General features: G+C 38.0%; 2 protein-coding genes across 2 annotated transcripts in view; one reads left to right on the top strand and one right to left on the bottom strand.

The window, feature by feature from the left end:
* The first annotated feature begins 3,322 nt into the window (after positions 1-3,322).
* Positions 3,323-10,608, top strand: MANSC4 (MANSC domain containing 4). The gene is given in 4 exon segments (XM_049884847.1): positions 3,323-3,551; positions 6,924-7,058; positions 9,949-10,511; positions 10,513-10,608. Coding segments are annotated over 4 exon segments (1,023 nt in total).
* A 1,434-nt stretch (positions 10,609-12,042) lies between these two features.
* The window catches only part of MRPS35 (mitochondrial ribosomal protein S35), a 61,437-nt gene continuing 51,985 nt past the window's right edge, over positions 12,043-21,494 (bottom strand). Inside the window, exon 8 of the mRNA XM_049882714.1 lies at positions 12,043-14,959. Coding sequence (XP_049738671.1) covers positions 14,690-14,959 — 270 coding nt within the window. The 3' untranslated portion in view covers positions 12,043-14,689. The remainder of the gene's footprint in view (positions 14,960-21,494) is intronic.

Raw genomic sequence — 21,494 nt, 5'->3', positions numbered from 1 at the left:
CGTACAATAGTTACTAACATTTATTGAGTGCTTATTATGTGGCAGACATTGATGTAAGTGTTCTATGGATTATACTACTATTTTTATACTATTTTACAGTTGATGAAACTGAAGTGCTGAGTAAACCATAGTGCATTTATCCAATGAAATACCGTAGAGCCATTACAAATTTTGATACAGATCTTTCTTCAGAGATGCTGAAAGACATTTTGCATTGGATTTTTAGAAAAGTTTCTGAAACCGCATACATAGTATGATTCTATTTACGTAAGATTGCGTGTGTGTGTGTGTGTGTGTGTGTGTGTTTTAATAGTGCTGTCTAAAAGAAGTTTACCAAACTGTTAGGACTGTATGAACTTGAATAGTTTTTATGTTTTTTGTACTGCTCTGTATGTCTTAGATTTTCTTAAATGAGCAATCCATTTAAGAAATGCAAAGATACATTTTTCAAAGAAAAATAACACTTAAATTTCTCAGGCCGCATTTTCTTAAGCAACTATTAATTTTACCACTAATGAAATGAAAATGTTAAATAAATAATAAACTTGAATATTTAAAATAAGGGTGAAATACTTTTTTAAAACGTTTTTAAGTTAGTACACCTATAGTATTACTTCGCTATCATTTAAAATTATTTCTATTTAGTCTGTACAAAAGGAATTTGCCCAAAATAACTTTATTTCTTTTTGTTTCTTAAGTAATGTCTTCCTTTCACTAAAGCATATAGGGCAATTTAAATGAGTTTAAAATGGCTCCCATTTAATTCAAGTCAAGCATCCTTATGTAGCAAAACTTCCATCTATTTCAGTCATCTATGTTAGTGTTTCCCAAATATCTTAAGTTAATCACCTGGGACACTTGTAAAAATAAGAATCCTGGTTCTCGCATCAGATCTACTGAATCAAGCTCTTAGGGGAGATGAGTGGAAAATGCCGGTTTTTAAGGTATAAATATGATTTTTTAAACTCCTCTTAAGAGTACCTCACTGAAAGTAAACAAGGTATCACTGAATTTCAGTAGTGTATTAGTTCTGGATATTTGATAAGATTTGCACAATGCCTATATAGCAATTGTTGATTCAGAGTTCCAGTTGCTTCTGGTTTCTGCAGTTTCAATTCACACGGACAAGTTTTGAGACTAGATATTCCTGTGGCACATATCTCAGACCCTTGTGGATTTCTCCTTCTGCCCGTGTCCAGTTTCTTTCTTTTTCAAAATACTTGGCCCCAAGATGTTACCCATTTCCAGACTCAATGTTTATGAAATCATCATGAATTTTTTTAAAACTTTAAAGCATGGCTTTACATTGCAATTTGTAGATTCTCTAAAATGAAACTTTGATCTCCATTCAAACATCACTTGACAGCAAAAGGGTTAAACAGTTGTGGATTGTTCCATTATTCCTGCAGGGAACTTGAGAACTTCAAGGAACTATAAATCACACAAAAGAACTACATTTCATGCCACTGAAAGACTTGGAGGTTAAAAGGTAAGAAAGTAGACTTTCTGGTTTGTGTCCCAAGGGCACGTCCTAATAGGAATAGCTATGAAACCCCACTGAAATACAGGAATAATTTTTTGTTACTGAACTGTCTCTTGCTTTGCCATTAGAAAATCTCTCTTTCCCCTTCCCTCAAAACAGATGGAATAGTCTGTTTGCAGGTAAGCAACTGAAACTTGGTTTCTAAAAGTTCATTAGAATAAAACGTTTATCATTTTATTTTACGTGGCTTTGGTAAGGCTAAGAGTTAGTACACGATATAAATTTGCTCAGAAGAAAGTAAAATGTTTTGTTTTTAAAGTTAGCATTTTAAGCATTTTTCTTAATTATTAAGACGTTTCTAAATATAAAAAAAACTGATAATTAGACTTCCTACTTTACTAGGAAATAGGTGGGGAGGTGAAAGTTCAAAGAATGTTAGCAACAACTTAAGGGAATAAGTCATCATGTAAAAAGGTATGAAAGAAAGATCGCAGGTTATAAAAACTTTTTTTTTTTTAAAAAGGAGTAGTAACAGTACTTTATGCCCAAAACTTATTGTCATTAATGCTTGGTTAAAAATTGAGTACAAAAGAGCAACAATTTTATGCTTTGAACTAATGTGTCACTTTGGACATCATGGGAGATGGAAACCACAACCTTGACAAAAAGCAAGAGGCCAATGTCAGTACCTTTAGTATCTTTTCAAATGTTTTTGTATTACAACTGAAATAATTTTATTAATATTTAAAAATTTAAAACCCTGTCACCATTTTCCTAATGCACATTTCTGAGCAAATACCCTGGCTTCAGAGATACTATTCCTTTCTACGTATACTTTACAAAGAAGTTTCCTTTTTAACTTATGAACATGAATATCAGAAAACATATTAGACAACCCCAATTTGAACTTCTTCACAATTTTCACTGTAAATTACACTTTTTATTCTTCATTGAACAGTATACACCTTAATGGGTGTTCCATTCCATCTACATTACAAGCATGTTCTATTGGCTGAATCTTCAGTCTTCTAGGAAGACAGCCTGTGGCTGACCTTTATGAAAAATACCTGGCCCTAAGAAGTGACCAGGATCCAGATTCAATGTTTATGCAATCACTGCAAAGTTAAGATTTTTAATTCTATTTCATTTTCAGTTTTTACTTATTTTCAAGTTTTACTGTATACTCTTAGCAAAAACAAAAAGTTTAAACCAATGTTTAAAAGTTTGAACTACAAACTGGCTTTCTAGTGAACCTGAATATCGTAACTTAAATTCAAAGGAAAGAAAAAAAAAAGAGAGAGAGAACGAGAGATGATTGAACAATAATCTGTAGTCACAGGTTCCTTAAAAACCATACAGAAAGAAGTATCCTCACAGTGATGTCTTGTTTCTGGTGAAACAGAGCTTCCCTTTATCTGATGCTCAAGTGACTAAATTATTGTTTCCCTCAGAAAGAATCTTGACTAGGATTTCCATCTGTCTTTATATTTACTTAGTAAAAGGTGTCTGTGACTATTTACCTTCAGAGAAAGAAGGAAAGCAGAGAGAGTCCACTTCTTCAAGAGGCTAATGGACAAAGTATTGAAATAACCTGGAAAGTGTTCAGAAAAGACACTAGAAAGTCAAGCATTCACCTGAGGCTCAGTTGAGAAGGAACAAAAATCAATATGCGATCCAAGAGTGGCCTCATTTTTCTAGAAGGTGACCCTCCAGAAGAGTCCCAAGGAAGTTTTCTCTTAACAAAAGCCTCAAAGTTCCCGAGACTGTCCTAGACCCTGCCGGTCAGCTCTGGCTTCTGTCTGGAAATCAGACTTATTGCTGAGTCTTCATACCAGAGAAATGCATGTGTCAGTGGTGACTGCAGCTGTGATATTGCTCCTGAGTATGGGGTGGACATCAGACTCTCTCTGCTCACCCACAACTTTTTACAGAGATTGCTGGATCCGTCGCTTTCCGGGTCTTCTAGTTGACCTGGATGAGTCTCAGAAGCTGGGAGCCCAGTACTTGAAGTATTATTCTGAAAGCAATGGCCAGAAGTGCAGTAGGAGCTGCTGTCTTAGGAAGGATGGTAAGTACTAATGTTATGCCTGAGCAAAAATAAGGGGAAACTTCTAAGAATGAAGACCTAAGAAAGAAGCCCTAAGCAGAGGGCCAGTAAGCAGTTAAAAGAACTAGACAAGATGCTCTGGGATGGGGGTGGGGGACAGCAAGAGAGAGAGAGACTCCAACTCTGACTATACTGACTCAGAGTGTTCTGCAGTTTGGGCCAGACTAGGCTCTGTTAACAAATTTAGTTATGACCCCAGAATGTTATGGAACCTCCAAGTAACAGAGAATCTCTTTTCCTCACCAAAGTGCTAAACCCTCCAGAGTTAACAATATTTTTAAAGCCCCAAAATAGACCACATGATTTAAGAAATGTTTATAATTTCCTCTTCAAAGTACCTTTTAGTGATACACCTATACTCCTCACTTATTGACTATCTCATTATCTAACATCTCCCATTTATGACAATAGTAAAAAAATGTACTATCTATTTCATGCATTAACGGCGTACACCTGGCAGTAATGAACACTGAGATGCAAGGTGAGAGTAACGTTGGCTGTGATGGTTAAGGCTATGTGTCAACTTGCTGGACCATGATTCTCAGTAGTTTGGCAGTTATGTAATCATGTATTTTGGCAGTTAAATAAGGATGTAATTTGGCAGTTATGTGATGATGTGGTCATCCTCCATTTTCACGTAACACTGATTTTCGCATAATCACCTTGTCTTTGAAACTTTACCATGGTGTTAAGTGAGGAGTGGGTGTATTGGTATCACATCAAATTTTTGAAATGTACTTGCTTGGGTTGACCATAGGTGAGATGTATTGGACAGGAATTTAGACGGTGATTCTGGTGCTCTGAGAGAAATAAAAAGACATACGTCAAGTAGAAAAAAAATTCCAAAATATCCAGATAGATTTTTGTCTCGATCTATATATGATCAAGGCCTTTCATTAGGAAAATATTTCACTGTTGTCAAATTTCAGGTTATGATTGTCTAAAGCCTTTATTTTTCCAGTTTTCTCAAGATTTTAAAGCTACTTGGAAATAACAAAGGAACACAACCCTTTAATTCTTTTGGTTGTTCTGTACTTTCTCTCCATGGTTGGATACGTACCTATTAATCACCAATGCCTCATACCCAATTATGCACACATTATTTCTGGGATGCAAATCAGAGCTACTTGGAGAGTCTAAACAGACCGTCAAGAGAACACGTTTTGAGCCGATGTCATAGGTTAAGCCCTCAAAAGTTAATCAGGCAGGAAGACATCATTTAATCAAGGGGAATCTTTTGAAAAGGTAGACAATTCAGATTTTTACCTTCCAGCAGCTTTTCATCCCCATAAGCTTTACTAGTGGAGGGGCTGGGGCATGAATTTTCCCAGGGCATGAACTTACCTAACCTTCCACATGAAGCTGGGGCCTTTGGATTTTCAGGGATACTATAAGCACCTAGGACAATTCCATGCTTTTAGAGCCTCTGTGACTGTCTTCCTCCAGAAAAAAGGGTAGGAAGACATAACCCAGTTTTTAGCTGGCAACTGGAACTTAAAAATGCCACAATCCTGCAGTAGCTAAACTACTCAGAGCTGGGACTCTGAAATGTACACAAAGAATGTAAAACGTGTCTTTAAAAATTATTCTCTACAAATAAACTCAAAATTTCTTATAGGATAGTCCTCAGGGGATGTATTTGTAATCTATACTAGAAAGAAGCCCTGGTGGCACAATGGTTAAGTGCTCGGCTGCTAACTGAAAGGTCGGGAGTTTGAACCCACCAGCTGCTCCATGGGAGAAAAGACCTGGCAATCTGCTCCTGTAAATACTGTTGTTGTTAGGTGCCATCAAGTCAGCAACCCTATGTACGACAGAATGAAACACTGTCCAGTCCTGTGCCATTCTCACAATCATTGCTGTTTGAGCCCACTGTTTCAACTGTTGTGTCAATTCATCTCGTTAAGGGTCTTCCTCTTTTTTGCTGACCCTCTACTTTACCAAGCATGATGCATATGAATTATGGTGTTGGTGAAGAATGCTGAATATATACCATGGACTGACAGAAGAATAAACAAATCTGTTTTGGACAAAGTACAGCCAGAATGCTCCTTAGAAGCATGGATGGTGAGACTTTGCCTCATGTTACTTTGGACATGTTATCAGGAGGGACCAGTCCCTGGAGCAGGACAACATGGTGTAAATACTACCGCCTAGGAAACCCTGTGGGGCAGTTCTACTCTGTCCTATAGGGTCACTATAAGTTGGAATAGACTCAGTGGCACACAACAACAACAATGTATTAGCAATGCATTATTAATTGCCTTTTGTCTTACTCTTTCTACTTCTGGAAAAATAAAAAGTGTAGAAACACTGGGTGTCCTAGAAGTACCAGTAGAGATGTAACTCCCCACAGTTCACTTTACACAGAAGCAGCACAGGCTCTGCCCATAGCAATTCCACAGCAGCTTTAGGCATGCTCTGAGGTCTGGTAATCAATCATACACTATGTCTCTCTAATCTTGCTTTATTAGAGAAATTGATACTTTTTGGCCAATGGATATTCCACATCACATGGTTCCTACTGAACTGCAGTGGGAGGAAAGCCTGTGCTGTACTTTATGGAGATAAACTCAAGATTTACATTAAAAAAAATCTGACTTAAGCTTTTCCAGAAACAACACAAAATTTAACACAAATTAGCTTAGAAAAGGGGAGACAGCATGAGCAAATGATGTGCCCCTCCACTGCTAGAATTTCAAGTGCTAACATCCCTGTCTATCCACTCCCTTACTCTTCAAATGACACAGATTAGGCTTCTCTTCTGATGTGGTTTTGCTACATGGGCCTAGTGCACACCTGCGGTCCAGGTCAAGGGTGATGTTCACTTGGCCTGCTGCCTTTCCACCATCTGGGCCTCACCTAGTAATACAGTCATTACTGTTTTTGCCCTTCCTGTTTTCCCTCTTTTTCTGTTACAGCATTTGTCCCTCTATTTTCCTATTTTTTCTCTGATGACCCTCAGCACCTTAGCATTCTGAGAAGGCGTTGCACTGAGAAACCTGATACATAAATCACCAGAAGTTTTTCTAGCAAATTCAAATTTTTCACTAACATAAACTACTGGGTTGGGAAATAATGATTCCAGGTAATGCCATGTAGAATGGAATGTATGAAAGATTACTAGAGAAAAATCAGTAGATATTTGCTTTAAAAAGGCATTTTCCAAATTCACAGAAACACAGTTATAATTGTTCATAATGCTCGGTAAGGTTTCTGAACATAACGTTACAACATACTCAAGCTAACTCAGTGTTCTTGGAAGAAATATAATTACTCAGAACTCATGTGGAAATCAAGACCATCTGCAGATGTACTTTGCTTCCCTTACAGTTCATTGTAACCTGGCTGTATTCTACCATGATCCCATTCATGACAATGTCAACTGCCTTCATATTCACTGCCCCACGTTGGAGAGCTGCGTATTACAGCCTGGAACCAGCGCCATCTTGTACAACATAACAGAAGGTAACAATTTATATAGTTCAAGACTTTTGAAAAATGTTAGTAATACATTTATTGTGCCATATAGCTAGAAACTGGCTGGCAATAGTGTATGAGTCCCTAAATTATTATTTTCCATTAAGCTGTTTCTGGAATGTTTTGAGCATCCAGGCAGAAAACTAAAATGAAATTCCCTTTAGTTTGGCATGTTCAACAGTGATGAGCTTATTCCAGGTAGTAACAAATCACATGCTATTGAAGAACAGTTTAAGCATTATATTTCATTTATACCAAGTGCCATCAGCAAGAGCCAAAGTAGGCATTTCTACTGCAGTGGCTGAAGGTGCTACTAGGAAATAACGAAAATGCTCAATGGTAGTTTTGTGGACTGTGAACACTGCATGTAAGGATTCTGCATAATGGAGGTTAGGGACTAGGAAACAAACTTATCACCACTTACTGGGATACATCAGCTTACCACTGGTCCCAAGATAACCAGTATATTTTTAGGAAAATATATATTTAAGTATCCTTTGCCTATGGTGGAGCCCTGGTGGGGCAGTGGTTAACAACTCAGCTACTAACAAAAAGTCTGCAGTTTGAATCTACCAGCCACTCCTTGGAAACCCTATGGGGCAGTTTTACTCTGTCCTGCAGCATTGCTATGAGTCAGAACCGACTTGACAGCAACAGGTTTGGTCTTTTGGGTTTTTGCCCACGTAGGTAATCTCAGGGTATAAACCAGTGACCACAAAAGGTTTTTGCTATCAAAATATAAAGGAGATACATTTCTTTATCAATTTGTACTTCTTGAACACCTAATGATACAGGCTGTGCTCAACATTACAGAAGATCACAGCCATGTCTCTGCCCTCAAGTTCCTTATAATCCAGTTGATGTGACAAGTCTTACAAATAGTGTAGGGCATAATTAAACAAAAAATGTGTGATACTGTCTCAAGTACAAATGCTCAAAACAAGAGGAGATTAATGCAAACTAGATTATTCAGAGGGAGACTTTATCAAAAAGGCAAGGTAAGGAATTCTATATCAAGCCATGGAAAAGAAAACTGGTCTGGCTACGATAAGGACACATTTTGGCTTGGAATGAAAATATGGCTAAGACAGGGAAGGGCCAGGTGATAAAAGGGCTTGGTTGGGCAGAGTGAAGTTTTCGTTTAACTTTATCAGAGGTATTTATTAAGAAAATGCCTAAATGATATGAGTCTGGTTACCTTAGTCTAGAAAAAGTATATGCAAGGTGATCATAGTTTTAACAAAGAGGAGGGATGATTACCGCAACATTGGGAAGGGAAATTGGATAGGACTTAGCTACTCTTTGAATGAATGAAATGAAGGGGAGAAGAGTCAAAAATCACTCTGAAGTTGAAGGAAGAATGGTGGCAGGGGGCAGGCAAAATGGCTTTGGGCATACTGGGTTAGAGATAATGTGAGATCCCTGGGGGAACCTCCAGTAGGCCACAGGAGAAATGACATCAGAGCTCAAGAAAGAGGAAAGAACTGGTGACGGGGATTTTAGTGCCATCAATGTAGTGGTGACAGTTGATTAGGATAACCTCTTTGAAGGGGGATGTAAAGACAAAATACAGCAGAATACCAAGGACTGACAATTGTACAAACTGCACGATTAAGGGTTAGAGCAAGAAGAGAACAAGCAAAAGAAAGAGAAGAGAAACAGGGAGTCTGGGGTAAAGTGCCAAGGGAGTCAGGTCCAGAGAGTCAAGGGAGAAGAGCTTCAAAGAGAGAATGACCAAACGATGTGTAGAGGATAGGGAGGCCAGAGCAAAGAGTCATAAACAATCAAGAAGCATAATTCTCACAGAGTAGTAAGGATGGAAACAAGCTTATAGAAGGCAAAATAATCAGAAAGGAAATAGATGTTGGTATATTTGGCAAAAAAGACAATGGAAAGAAAAGAGAGGAGAGAGAGAAAGATAAGAGATTGCCAACAGGAACAGCTGGAAAGCTGTTAAACTATTCAGAGGTTCCCCCCCCCCCCCCTTTTAAAGACAAAGCAGTATGATCTGAAGTCAGAGGGAAGGGAGTTCATATACAGAAAGTTAGAAAATACTGAAGACAAAGTCTGGACCTTCAAGGACTGAAAAGGGATGAAAATTAGGGCTTTGCTCATCTGAATAGTTACACTTCTCAAGCCCTATTTTGTTTATAAAAAATGTTGCACAGTATCTCCAGTGGATCTGTGGCTCTTGTACTAATATTTGCTTTTGTTGCTCGAAAGTCCTGACAGACACAAAGCATTCTCCTTGGTTTGGCCAACTTTTTTCATAACAGAATGTCCTAAAAAGTCAAATTCAAGTGTAGCCAGTGGTTGTTAAGCCTCTCACAGGTGTGCAACGACAAAAAAAAAAAGAAGCAAGCAAACTCTGTTGCTATCAGGTGGATTCCAACTCATGGCAACCCCATGAGAGTACAACTGCTCCATAGGATTGCTTTGTTTTGTTTTTTTAAATATCTTATTGTGTTTTAGGTGAAAGTTTACACAGCAGATTAGGTTCCCATTTAACAATTTCTATACAAATTGTTCTGTGACATTGCTTACAATTTTCACATTGTGTCAGCATGCTCCACAGGGTTTTCTTGACTGTAATCTTTACGGGAGCAGACCACCAAGTCTTTCTTCTGCAGTGCTGTTGGATAGGTTTCAACCACTAACCTGTAAGTTAGTAGATGAGCACAAACTGCACCACCCTCAAGAAAAATTCAAGCGTAGCCAGTATGTCTTTTAGCCTCGCAGAAGCAGGCAATGATAGAAGTTGAGATTGGCTTAGTTGGGGAACTCATAATGGCAAAGCCCAAGACCTCTTCAAACTGTGCTTTAAGGTCCTCTCTTTGAAAGGAAAACAAAAACAAATGATGCTTTATTTATCTTTCAGGTATAGATCCAGATTTGCTGGTCTTTGAACAATCACTTCCCAAATATCTAAATACTCGTTCTTCATCTAATAGGTGGGACAGACTAAGGATTCTAAAAGCTATGAATTTAGATAAACAACAAACCACCATGGTAAACCTGATGCTATTGTCAATAGAGGCTCCATCACAAACCACACATCAAGACTTGGTCGTAAACACAAACAACACCAGTTATTCCAAGGAATTAACCACAGATTCTTGGGCAAGATTCATTTCCGGGAATGATTCCATTACCACAAAGGTAAATATGGTGTCACCAAGTACCGATTTCATCAGCAATCCAGATAATAAGACCATTTCTCCTTTCTTTGTGCCCACAGACACAAAACTTTCTAATATACCTATTCCATCCCAACTCAATAGTAGCAAACAATTTCTAAATAAAACCAAGGGGTACGACATCAGAAACCACACATCTGAGACTGAAAATGAGACACCTGATGGGGCATCTGTGATTTCAAAGGCGTGGTTGGTTCCTGTGGCATTTTGTACCTCTGTTATCTTTCTTTGCTGTTGTGTAGTCCATCCTGGTGTCTGGATGCTATCAAAAGCAACAAAGCCCGTATAAACCAGGACAGAGAAAGTCAGAATCCAGGCAAATTAAAAATGGAACATGCTAAAGGAGAATTCTTAAAAGTTATAGACAGATTGTAAACTTTCAAGAGTATCATTTTTAGTTTTCTGTAAGACAAAGGTAGTTGATTTAAGAAATAATTATAGAGGATGCCCACTCCTACTAATTTCTAAAAATTAGTGCCTGATAAACCTTATTATTTCCATATTTTCCATATGTATACATTGTCTCTCCATGTGTAAATTTTGTTATTGTTGTTGTTTTATGCCCTCGAGTCCATTCTGCCTCACAGCAACCCTAGAGAACAAAGTAGAACTGCCCCATAGAGTTTCCTAGGCTGTAATCTTTACGGAAGCAGATTGCCAGGTCTTTTCTCCCACTGAGCAGCTACTAGGTTTGGACCACCGACCTCTCAGTTAGCAGCTGGTCGCTTAACCACTGGGTCTCCAGGCCTCCTTGTGTAAATACGAGCTCCAGTTATTTCAGATTTATACCTTAACTCAAATTTCTAATGATCTTAAACTTTAGGCCCTTAATCTCATCCCCCAAAATCACTTTTTTCCTATAAATAATATTTAACTAGAGAAATGTAGACATCCTCTCATTTTCACACAGGGATAAAAGATTTAACTGTATTTGCAGTACACTGTCTTCCTGAAGTGCAAATTGAAACTAATTCAACTTCTTTCCTAATACGTTAGGGGGAAAAATACCAACGTGCTATTTACGGGGAGGGTGTCAAGATTTAAATCACCCTAAAATTATATTTAAATAAATAACTCAGGATGCTGTCTTTAAAAATTATTGGTACAGTCTTTTAAAAGTATTTACTTTCTTTTTTTTAAGTATATATGAATTGTTTAAATGTCACCCAACGAACTAAGACTGCTAGAAAAAATTTTATTTTCTTCTTTGGGGTTTCTCAAAATTTTACTCATTCCCTAAAGTTGATATTATTTTATTATAAAGATCATAATTTGAGAAAAACAAATTTAGCTGTGAAAGAAAACAAACCCATACCCCTATCTCTTCTTCGACCTGTACCTCTGACATCAGATAAACTGAGTACAGTAAACTTAGGCTGGAAAAGAACCAGACCAAAGAGTCAGCCAAAGAGCAAAAACAATTGTGGCTAGAAATCATGTCCTTACTAGAACTCAAAGGGATCTGAGAACTTCTGAATAAAATTTAAAATTTTACTAAGAAACAAAGATCTCAGGGTCCAGTCAATACCTAAGGCTAAGATTGATATACCTATTTAAACTGGAATCTCTCCAATACTGCAACTAACAGACCTTTAAAAAAAAAAAAAAAATCAACTGTTGTTCAATTTTAAAATATCAATACTAGAAAGAAAATATGCAAAAAAAAAAAAAAAAAGCCAAAGTACTAAAGTACCTATACAATTAAGGAAACAGACTTGTTCTATTTCTTAGTTGTATAAATGTTTAAGCAACTTCTAAGCTATATTAGAGTTTGAAGTCAGAAGTAAGTAACTACATATTAACAAAGCAAAAGGTGTCCCCTAGAATCCTCACTATAAGGATAATACAATGTTCACTGTAAATACTGGATTGATTTTAAAGGCAAAAACAAAAACCCATTACCAATGAGTCAATTCTGACTCAGAGATTCCATGTGTTACAGAGAACTGCCCCATAGGGTTTTCTTGGCTGTAATCTTTTTTTTTTTAATCTTTAAGAAAGCAGATTGTCAGGCCTTTTGCCCATGGTTCCACTGGGTGGGTTCAAATTCACCAAACCTTAGGTTAGTAATCGAGTGCAAATCTTTTGTGCCACCCAGGAACCCAAGGAGTCCATCTGCTTTCCTCTGCACTGTATTCTTACCACATTATGGACCACCCCAACCTACCACCTCTTCACAGGTTCTTAAATGACCACCTCTCTTCTGCTTCTACTGTTTTCAAAATGTTTCCTTCTTTAATCCTGTTTCTGTATCTTGAGTTTTCCTTAACTCCACATAGGTCTCTAAATATATGGAGGCTTTATATTTCTTAGAGTATGCTCTAAACCTGATATAAAAATTGTTTTATTCACCCTGCTTTACATTTGCTATTCCTTCCAATGAATACAGCATTGCTCCAGTCTCCTTTTTAGTATTCACGGCCCTATTGTTGTGCTTTATAACCTACAGGCCCTTAGCCTTACTAACACCAAATCATACGTTCATTTTATATCAATCTTTCAGGCTATTGTTTTGAAATTTCTTTTGGCTTTCATTCACGTTCTCTAATTCTCTAAGGCAAATAACAAAACCAAAACAAAAAAAAAGCCAAACCCATTGCCACTGAGTCATTTCCAACTTATAGCAACTCTATAGGACAGAAGAGAACGCTTCGTGGGGCTTCCAAGGAGCAGCTGGTGGATTTGAACTGCCGACCTTTCGGTTAGCAGCCAAATGCTTAACCACTGCGCTACCAGGGCTCCAGGCAAATAACAAACTCTTAATAATTCCTTTATTTTGATTTTAATCACTTATTCACAACTTTGGAAAAGTCAAGAAATGATTTATAAAGTATTCTTACAAAAAACACTGAATTGACAGCAAAACTGAATGGAATATTTAAGGCACCTCTTGGTTTTTTTTTTTTTTTTCATTTACTCCATTTCCCTCCCAACTCCAATTAAATTCAAGATTGTGATACCTCATCTCTTTCCTGGGAGGTGGAAGCTGTAAGTGGGGCATCCAGAGGGAGGAATAAGGCTAATGTTTACTCCCACTATTTTGTAAGCTTGGGCTTGGAAAAGAACCCCTAGAAAACAAAATGCTAACAAGAGTTGAGTGAACATAAAGTGACTCCAAAAAAGAGGGATGGTGGAAACAGTTTAGACTAGAACATACCTGTGCAGCCCTATTTCTAACCAGAACTGACAACTACAAACAATGGAATGAGGAGAGAGCAGCTATGTGAAAATGAAAAGAGCACTGAACTGCAGGGCAGGGCACTGGGTTCTGGGTCTAGCTTCCCAAACAAAAATGATTATTCAAAAGTAACCAGTATATGCTAATTTATGGCGAAAGAAATGTAACAGGTGACAAAATACTAATTATAGCGGAAACCCTGGTGGAGGAGTGGTTAAGTGTTACGGCTGCTAACCAAAGGGTCGGGAGTCCAAATTCACCAGGCGCTCCTTGGAAACTCTATGGGACACTTCTATTCTGTCCTATAGGGTCACTATGAGTCGGAATCGACTCGACGGCACTGGTTTGCTTTTTTTATATATATAAAAGTTCTTATGTTGGAAATAAAATCAAAGCACTTTGAACCAGAAGAAAACACAGGCTGCGGTGTGATTAATTACTTTTGTGTGTGGCACTGTAGCTCCCACCTAGGTGACTGTATAACAGGGTAATTGTGACCTACCAAGAGGACTGCTCAGTTTTGTCTTAAAGAGAGCCAATTCCTGAGCACAGAGGAGGAGCCCACCACCAACAAGGAAGGAGAGACAAGCAGCAGAGACCCAGCATTAGGAGCCAGCAGAGTGGGCTTCCTAGCCCATGGAGAAAGCTGAGCGCCTCTGGCCAGAGACTGAGGGTCAGGGAGAGGCGTGCCTGAGGGCATGGCTGGGAGAGGCTATTCTGATGGAAGAACTGTATCCTGAGTGTTCTTAAGCCTAAATTGTAAGGGTTACTTGCCTAATAAAAATAAAACCCCTAGTTATGAGTATGATCTGTGAGTTCTTGTGGCCATTGCAATGAATTACTGAACCCAGTAGAGAGTACTGTGGAAAGGACAGGTGGTGTTAAAATTGGTAGAGATGGCAGACAGAGGAGGCATGCTGACCTCCACCTCATAGGAATCAGCCTTGGGCTGTTGATCTTGGTTCTCCTTCCCCCTCATGGGGTTGGAGGAGGTCAGACACTGCCCCCCAAGCCGTTTTCACACAAACCCTTCTGATTAGGTAAAACGCCCAAGTGTATAAATAAGGAAACTTTTGAATAATCACTGCTATATAAAAAAAAAAAAAAAAGTTTGCACATTAGTATGAAAAGAATGTTAACTCTGATGTTAAACAACAGTTTTTTAACATTTTCAATTTTATATCAAATTAGATATCAATTACATACATATCATAAAATTAATAAATCAAGCAGATTTTTCTACTTCATGCCAAATTCAATAGTCTCTTCACTGATTCTTTGTACTGAGAAATGGTATTTTCATTTTCACCTTCATTCTTAAGACTAGCAACAGACTTTTTATAGTCTTCAACTTCTGGAGCACCAAGGAGTTCTTCTTTATTCACTTCCATATCTTTCTCAGCAGCTTTAATCCGGAGAAGCGTTTCCAGGACATTTTTTTCTGAGGAGCTATTTTTCCATACATACTCCTCCATGTCCGCTTCAGTCTTGTTTTTCTCCCATTCTTCAGTTTTCTGAAAGAAAAAACAAGTTATGAATTATGCGAAATATTATCAAAAGACTTTTTAAATTGATTTTGGCAGCGGTGGTGGTGAGAAGTTTGCAAAATTGGAGAGCCCTTGATCAACAACTTATATCTACACTTTGACTTATTTTCCTTCTCCAGCACTGGTGTTCACATGGACCAACAGCTTCAGGGCTGCACACTGTATTACGTGAATGCTGGGCTGTCAAGCTCCATTAGCACTCAATAACTCTATCCATATAATTTACACTTTATCTGACTTCAAAATTTCCTTGTTTCCCAGGAGAAAAGTCATTTTTTTAATAGCTTTCTATTCCCTAATCCTAATATATCAACATTTCACACATTTTTGAGGTTAAAAATAATGAGAGTTCAGAGGCAACTGATTTACCTTTGTTATATGCCTGTAGGGATGTCAGAGAAGACTATTATAATGAAATTAAAACACATGTACAATAAGTGATTTTTTAATCATGATTTCATGTATTCTGGAATTTTTTTGTTATAATCTTTATTTCCTAGTCCCATAATGGAAACTTTTTTTTTGCTACTACCTGTTTTTTCTTGCATAAAATGATTAACATATTATTCTAAAGAACACTGGTAGGTTTTATAGTAATGTAATTCAGATTTGTGGTTTAAATGATTATGTAACATTCTGCGAAAAATCAAGCAACACAGCTAATAAAGAGTTTGCTCTGGTTCAGAGAAGTGATGAATACCAGCCACATTCCTTCCAAATTAACACATAACAATACTATGAGTTACAGGCTCAGAATGTTGTTGTACTTAGGTGCCCTCAAGTTGGTTTCGACTCATAGCAACCCTATGTACAACAGAACAAAACACTGCCCCATCCTGCTGCATCCTCACAATCACTGCTATATTTGAGCCCGTTGTTGCAGCTACTGTCAATCCATTTCGTCTTCTTTTTATGCTGACCCTCTACAAAGCATGATGTTCTTTTCCAGGGATTGGTCCCTTCTGATAACACGTCCAAAGCACATGAGATGAAGTTTCACCATCTTCCCTTCTAAGAAGCATCCTGGGTGAAGTTCTTCCATGACAGATTTATCTGTTCTTCTGGCAGTCCAAAGGATATTCAATATTCTTCATCAATATCATAACTGAAATGCATAAATTCTTCAGTCTTCCTTTTTCATTGTCCAGCTTTTGCATGCATGAGGTGATGGAAAACACCATGGCTTGGGTCAGGTGCACCTTAGTCCTTAGATTTGCCCAATGCTATACAAATTGAAGAGGAATGGCATCACGTTCATCGTCAAAAAGAACATTTCAAGATCTATCCTGAAGTACAACACTGTCAGTAATAGGATAAAATCCATACGCCTACAAGGAAGACCAGTTAATACGAATATTTTTCAAATTTATGCACCAACCTCGAAGGCCAAAGATGAAGAAGTTGAACATTTTTACCAACATCTGCTAACTGAAATTGATCAAACAAGCAGTCGTGGTACACTGATAATTACTGGTGATTAGAATGCAAAAATCAGAAACAAAGAAGGATTGGTAGTTGGAAAATATGGCCTTGGTGACAGAAATAATGCTGGAGATCCCGTTTTGCAAGACCAAAGACTTCTTCACTGCAAATACCTTTTCTCAACAGCATAAACGGCGACTCTACAAGTGGACCTTGCCAGATGGAATACACAGGAATCAAATCAACTACATCTGTGGAACGAGATGATGGAAAAGCTCAGTATCACCAGTCAGAACAAGACCAGGGGCCAACTGTGGAACAGACCACCAACTGCTCATATATAAATTCAAGATGAAGTTGAAGAAAATTAGTGCAAGTCCACAACAGCCAAAGTACAACCTTGAGTATATTCTACCTGAATTTAGAGACCACCTCAAGAACAGATTTGACGCACTGAACATTAATGACCGAAGACCAGAGGAGTTGTGAAATCACATTAAGGATATGACATGTGATGAAAGCAAAGGGTCATTAAAAAGAAAGAAAAGACCAAAATGGATGCCATGAGAGACTCTGAAACTTGCTCTTGAACGCAGAGTAAAGCAAAGGAAGAAATGAAGTAAAAGAGCTGAACAGAAGGTTTCAAAGGGTGGCTCGATAAGACAATTTCAAGTACTAAAGTGAAATATGCAAAGACCTGGAGATAGAAAACCAAAAGGGATGAACACACTCAACACTTCTCAAGCTGAAAGAACTGAAGAAAACATTCAAATCTTGTGTTGCAATACTGAAGGATTCTACAGGAAAAATATTAAATGAAGGAGGAAGCAACAAAAGAAGATGGAAGGAATACACAGTTATTGTACCAGAAAGAACTGGTTGACATTCAACTATTTCAGAAGGTAGCACATGATTGAGAACTGATGGTACAAAAGGAAAAGGTCCAAGCTGCTCTTAAGGCATCGGTGAAAAACAAGGCTCCAGGAATTGATGGAATATCAATTGAGATGTTTCACCAAACGGATGCAATGCTGGAAGGACTCACTTGCTTATGCCAAGAAATTTGGAAGGCACCTACATGGAAGAGAGCCACATTTGTACCCATTCCAAAGAAAGGTGATCCAACAGAATGCAGAAATTATCGAACAATATCATAAATATTACACTCAAGTAAAATTTTGCTGAAGATCATTCAAAAGTGGTTGCAGCAAGCAGTACATCGATAGGATTGCCAGAAATTCAAGCCAGATTCAGAAGAGAATGTGGAACAAGGAATATCATTGCTGAAGTCAGAAGCATCATGGCTGAAAGCAGAGAATACCAGAAAGATGTTTACCTATGTTTTATTGGCTATGCAAAGGCAATCGAATATGTGGACCATAACAAATTACGGATAACATTGTGAAGAATGGGAATTCCAGAACACTTAATCATGCTCATGAGGAACTTGTACTTAGACCAAGAGGCAATCATTTGAACAGAACAAGGGGATATTGCATGGTTTAAAGTCAGGAAAGGTATGCATCAGGTTTGCATCCTTTCATCATACTAATTCAATTTGTATGCTGAGCAAATAATCCAAGAAGCTGAACTATGTGAGGCAGAACACAGAATCAGGATTGGAGGAAGACTCATTAACAACCTGCAATATGCAGATAACACAACTCTGCTTGCTAAAAGTGAAGAGGACTTGAAGCACTTACTGATGAAGATCAAAGACCCCAGCCTTCAGTATGGATTGCATCTTAGCATAAAGAAAACAAAAATCCTCACAACTGGACTAATAAGCAACATCATGATAAACGGAGAAAAGACTGGGGTTATAAAGGATTTCATTTTACTTGGGTCCACAATCAATGCCCATGGAAGCAGCAGTCAAGAAATCAAAAGACACGTTGCCTTGGGCAAATCTCTGTTGCAAAAGATCTCTTTAAAGTGTTAAAAAGCAAAGAGGTCACTTTAAGGAACGACTAAGATACACCAGACCCAAGCCATGGTGTTCTGAATAGCTTCATATGCATGGCAAAGCTGGACAATGAACAAGGAAGACAAAAGAACTGGTGCCTTTGAATTTTGGTATTGGCAAAGAATACTGAATATACCATGGACTGCCAGAAGAGCAAACAAATCTGTCTTAGAAGAAGTACAACCAGAATGCTCCTTAGAAGTGAGGATGGTGACACTTTGTCTCACATACTTTGGACATGTTATCCAGAAAGACCAATCCCTGAAGAAGGACATCATGCTTAGTAAAGTAGAGGGTCAGCAAAAAAAGAGGAAGACCCTCAACGAGATGTACTGACACATGGGCTCCAACAATGGGCTCAAGCATAACAACAATTGTGAGGATGGTGCAGGACCAAGCAGTGTTTCGTTCTGTCATACATAGGGCCGCTGTAAGTCGGACCTGACTTGATGGCCTCCATGGGTATTCTTTATGGATCCAGGTAAGAGGAAATCCTTGACAACTTCAGTACTAGATTGTAAATTAACAGTATCTTACGAAGATGTTATACTTAAAAGTAACAACTTGAAATAATAATATTTTAACATTTATGGCATTTAAAATTACCTTTTTGCTTTGGTTTCTTTTTTAAATGTTTTTAACTTCAATGTCTTTAAGCAAAAAGTTCACTGTTACTTAAAGACCTCTAAAAACAGGGGGTTGGTTAATAATCAAAGAATAAAATAATCCAGAAGACAGTTCTAATTCAGTATCAGTAGGCTACAGTTCTACATACATCTTCACAGTAAAAACAGAAATTATTGAAAAGTAAAAGGGTTAAAAATCACCTATAATTCTACTACTGAAAGATAACCAACCAATACTGCTGCCATTTGGTATATATGTCTGTCATGGATTAAACTGTGTCCCCCCCCAAAATATGTGGCAACTTGGCTAGGCTGATTCCCAGTATTGTGTGGTTGTCCTCCATTTTGTGATTGTAATTTTATGTTAAAGAGGATTAGGGTGGGATGTGACACCGTTACCAAGGTCACATCTGTGATCAAATGTAAACGGAGTTCCCTTGGGTCATGGCCTAGCCATCACCTTTTATCTTACAAGAGATAAAAGGAAATGGAAGCAAGCAGAGAGTTGAACCTCATACCACCAAGAAAGAAGCACCTGGAACAGAGCATGTCCTTTGGACTGGGCGTTCGTGCACAGAGAAGCTGCTAGTCCAGGGGAAGACTGATGACAAAGACCTTCCTCCAGAGCCGACAGAGAAAGCCTTCCCCAGGAGCTGACACCCTGAATTTGGACTTCTAGCCTAGTAGGGGAAACCCTGGTGGTGCAGTGGTTAAGTGCTACGGCTGCTAACTAAAGGGTCGGCAGTTTGAATCCGCCAGGTGCTCCTTGGAAACTCTATGGGGGCAGTTCTACTCTGTCCTATAGGGTCGCTATGAGTCAGAATTGACTCGATGGCACTGGGTTTGGTTTTTTGGTTTAGCCTAGTAGGCTGTGAGAAAATACATTTCTCTTTGTTAAAGCCCTCCACTTTTCGTATTTCTGTTATAGCGGCACTAGATAACTAAGACAATGTCCATCTAACGCCACTGTTTAAAAACTGCTGTGATTAAATTTTATTTACAATTTTCAACCCCGACGTACCCAGTGTTGATATGGTCAGTTGTTTTAAGAGTTTCTTTTTCTAAAAGTGTAGTTAGATTGTATTAATTTTAAAGCATAAATAACTACACACTCAAATTACTGGAAGTAATTAAAAATACCACTGTAAGCTCAAATTCAACATCATTTGGGCAAAGAGCTCGATTAATTTATAGACTGCTATTTTAATACTTTAATCATTAAACATTTATAATCATACCATTTAATTTACATGTTAGTATATGTGAGTGTGTGTGTACACACACATGTATCTTTTCTTCCCTGCCTACAATGGGAGAACCTGCCCTGAGCCCTGACTGCAACCCTGGAAGACACAACCTTCCATTCCACATAGTTCTGTTCTCTTTTTCACTGCTGGCTCAATTATTCACTCACTCATTCATTCATTTATAACAATTACTACTGTGCCAGGCACTGTGTTCTCCTGGAACTTCCAGTCTAGTGGGAGACCTGACATCAATTAGGAGCCAGATAAAGATTCTGATTCCAGTAAAGGAAATAGCATCCAAAAGGGCCTTGAAGCAGGAAAGAGCCTGGTGTATTTAAGAAGCTGAAAAAAAGGTCACTGTGAGAAAAATGGCATGGGATGAGGCTGAATAGCTTTTAGACTACTTATATGAACCAGGCGAAAACTCTGGTGGCATAGTGGTTAAGTGCTACTGCTGCTAACAAAAAGGTCAGCAGTTCAAATCCACCAGGCGCTCCCTGGAAACTCTATGGGGCAGTTCTACTCTGACCTATAGGGTCGCTATGAGTCGGAATCGACTTGACGGCAACGGGGTATATGAACCAGGCACTGTTCTAAGCACTTTACATATAGTAACTTACTTAACTCTCACCACGACCCTATAAGGCAGTATGACTACTGTCTCTATTTTTCAGACGAAGAAATTGAGGTCCCTGGCAATTAACTAACTTGACCCAGATCATACTGTGTGTAGTGGTAGAACATGTTCTAAGAAACGTAAACAGAGACATGGTAAAATAACATCAAAAGAGCAAAATAATCATTTAATTTGAACCTATTATCCTTTGTTTTTACTTGTAAGCATAAATTCAATATAAAGAAAAACATAGAACAATTAATGCAATGGCCAGTATGTTCTGATGTAACAGAAGTCCAAAAACAATTTGTTCCACTAAACACACAAATCTGTCCCCTCTTACCATCTTATTTACAACTCCCTTTGCCTAGGACATGAATCATAGTAATATTCCACTTCTCATGATCACAAGTAAGCCATTGTGCTATCTGAGGAAAAACAGCTTAACTACTTAAAAAAAAAAAAAAAAAAAACCCTGAATTTGAAAATCTGAAGAAATAGGAAGAGGGAGATATCCATAACGAAAAAAATATTGGCAACTCTTTCACCTACCAAAGCTAAATCCTGAACTGAATATGTTAAGAATTCAATTCAGATAAGTTTGAAAAAAAAAAAAACATTTACT

The sequence above is a fragment of the Elephas maximus genome, chromosome 4, assembly GCF_024166365.1.
Source record: "Elephas maximus indicus isolate mEleMax1 chromosome 4, mEleMax1 primary haplotype, whole genome shotgun sequence".
Classification (NCBI taxonomy): domain Eukaryota; kingdom Metazoa; phylum Chordata; class Mammalia; order Proboscidea; family Elephantidae; genus Elephas; species Elephas maximus.
Note: the sequence above shows the minus strand (reverse complement) of the source record. Positions and strands in the feature narration are given on the sequence as shown.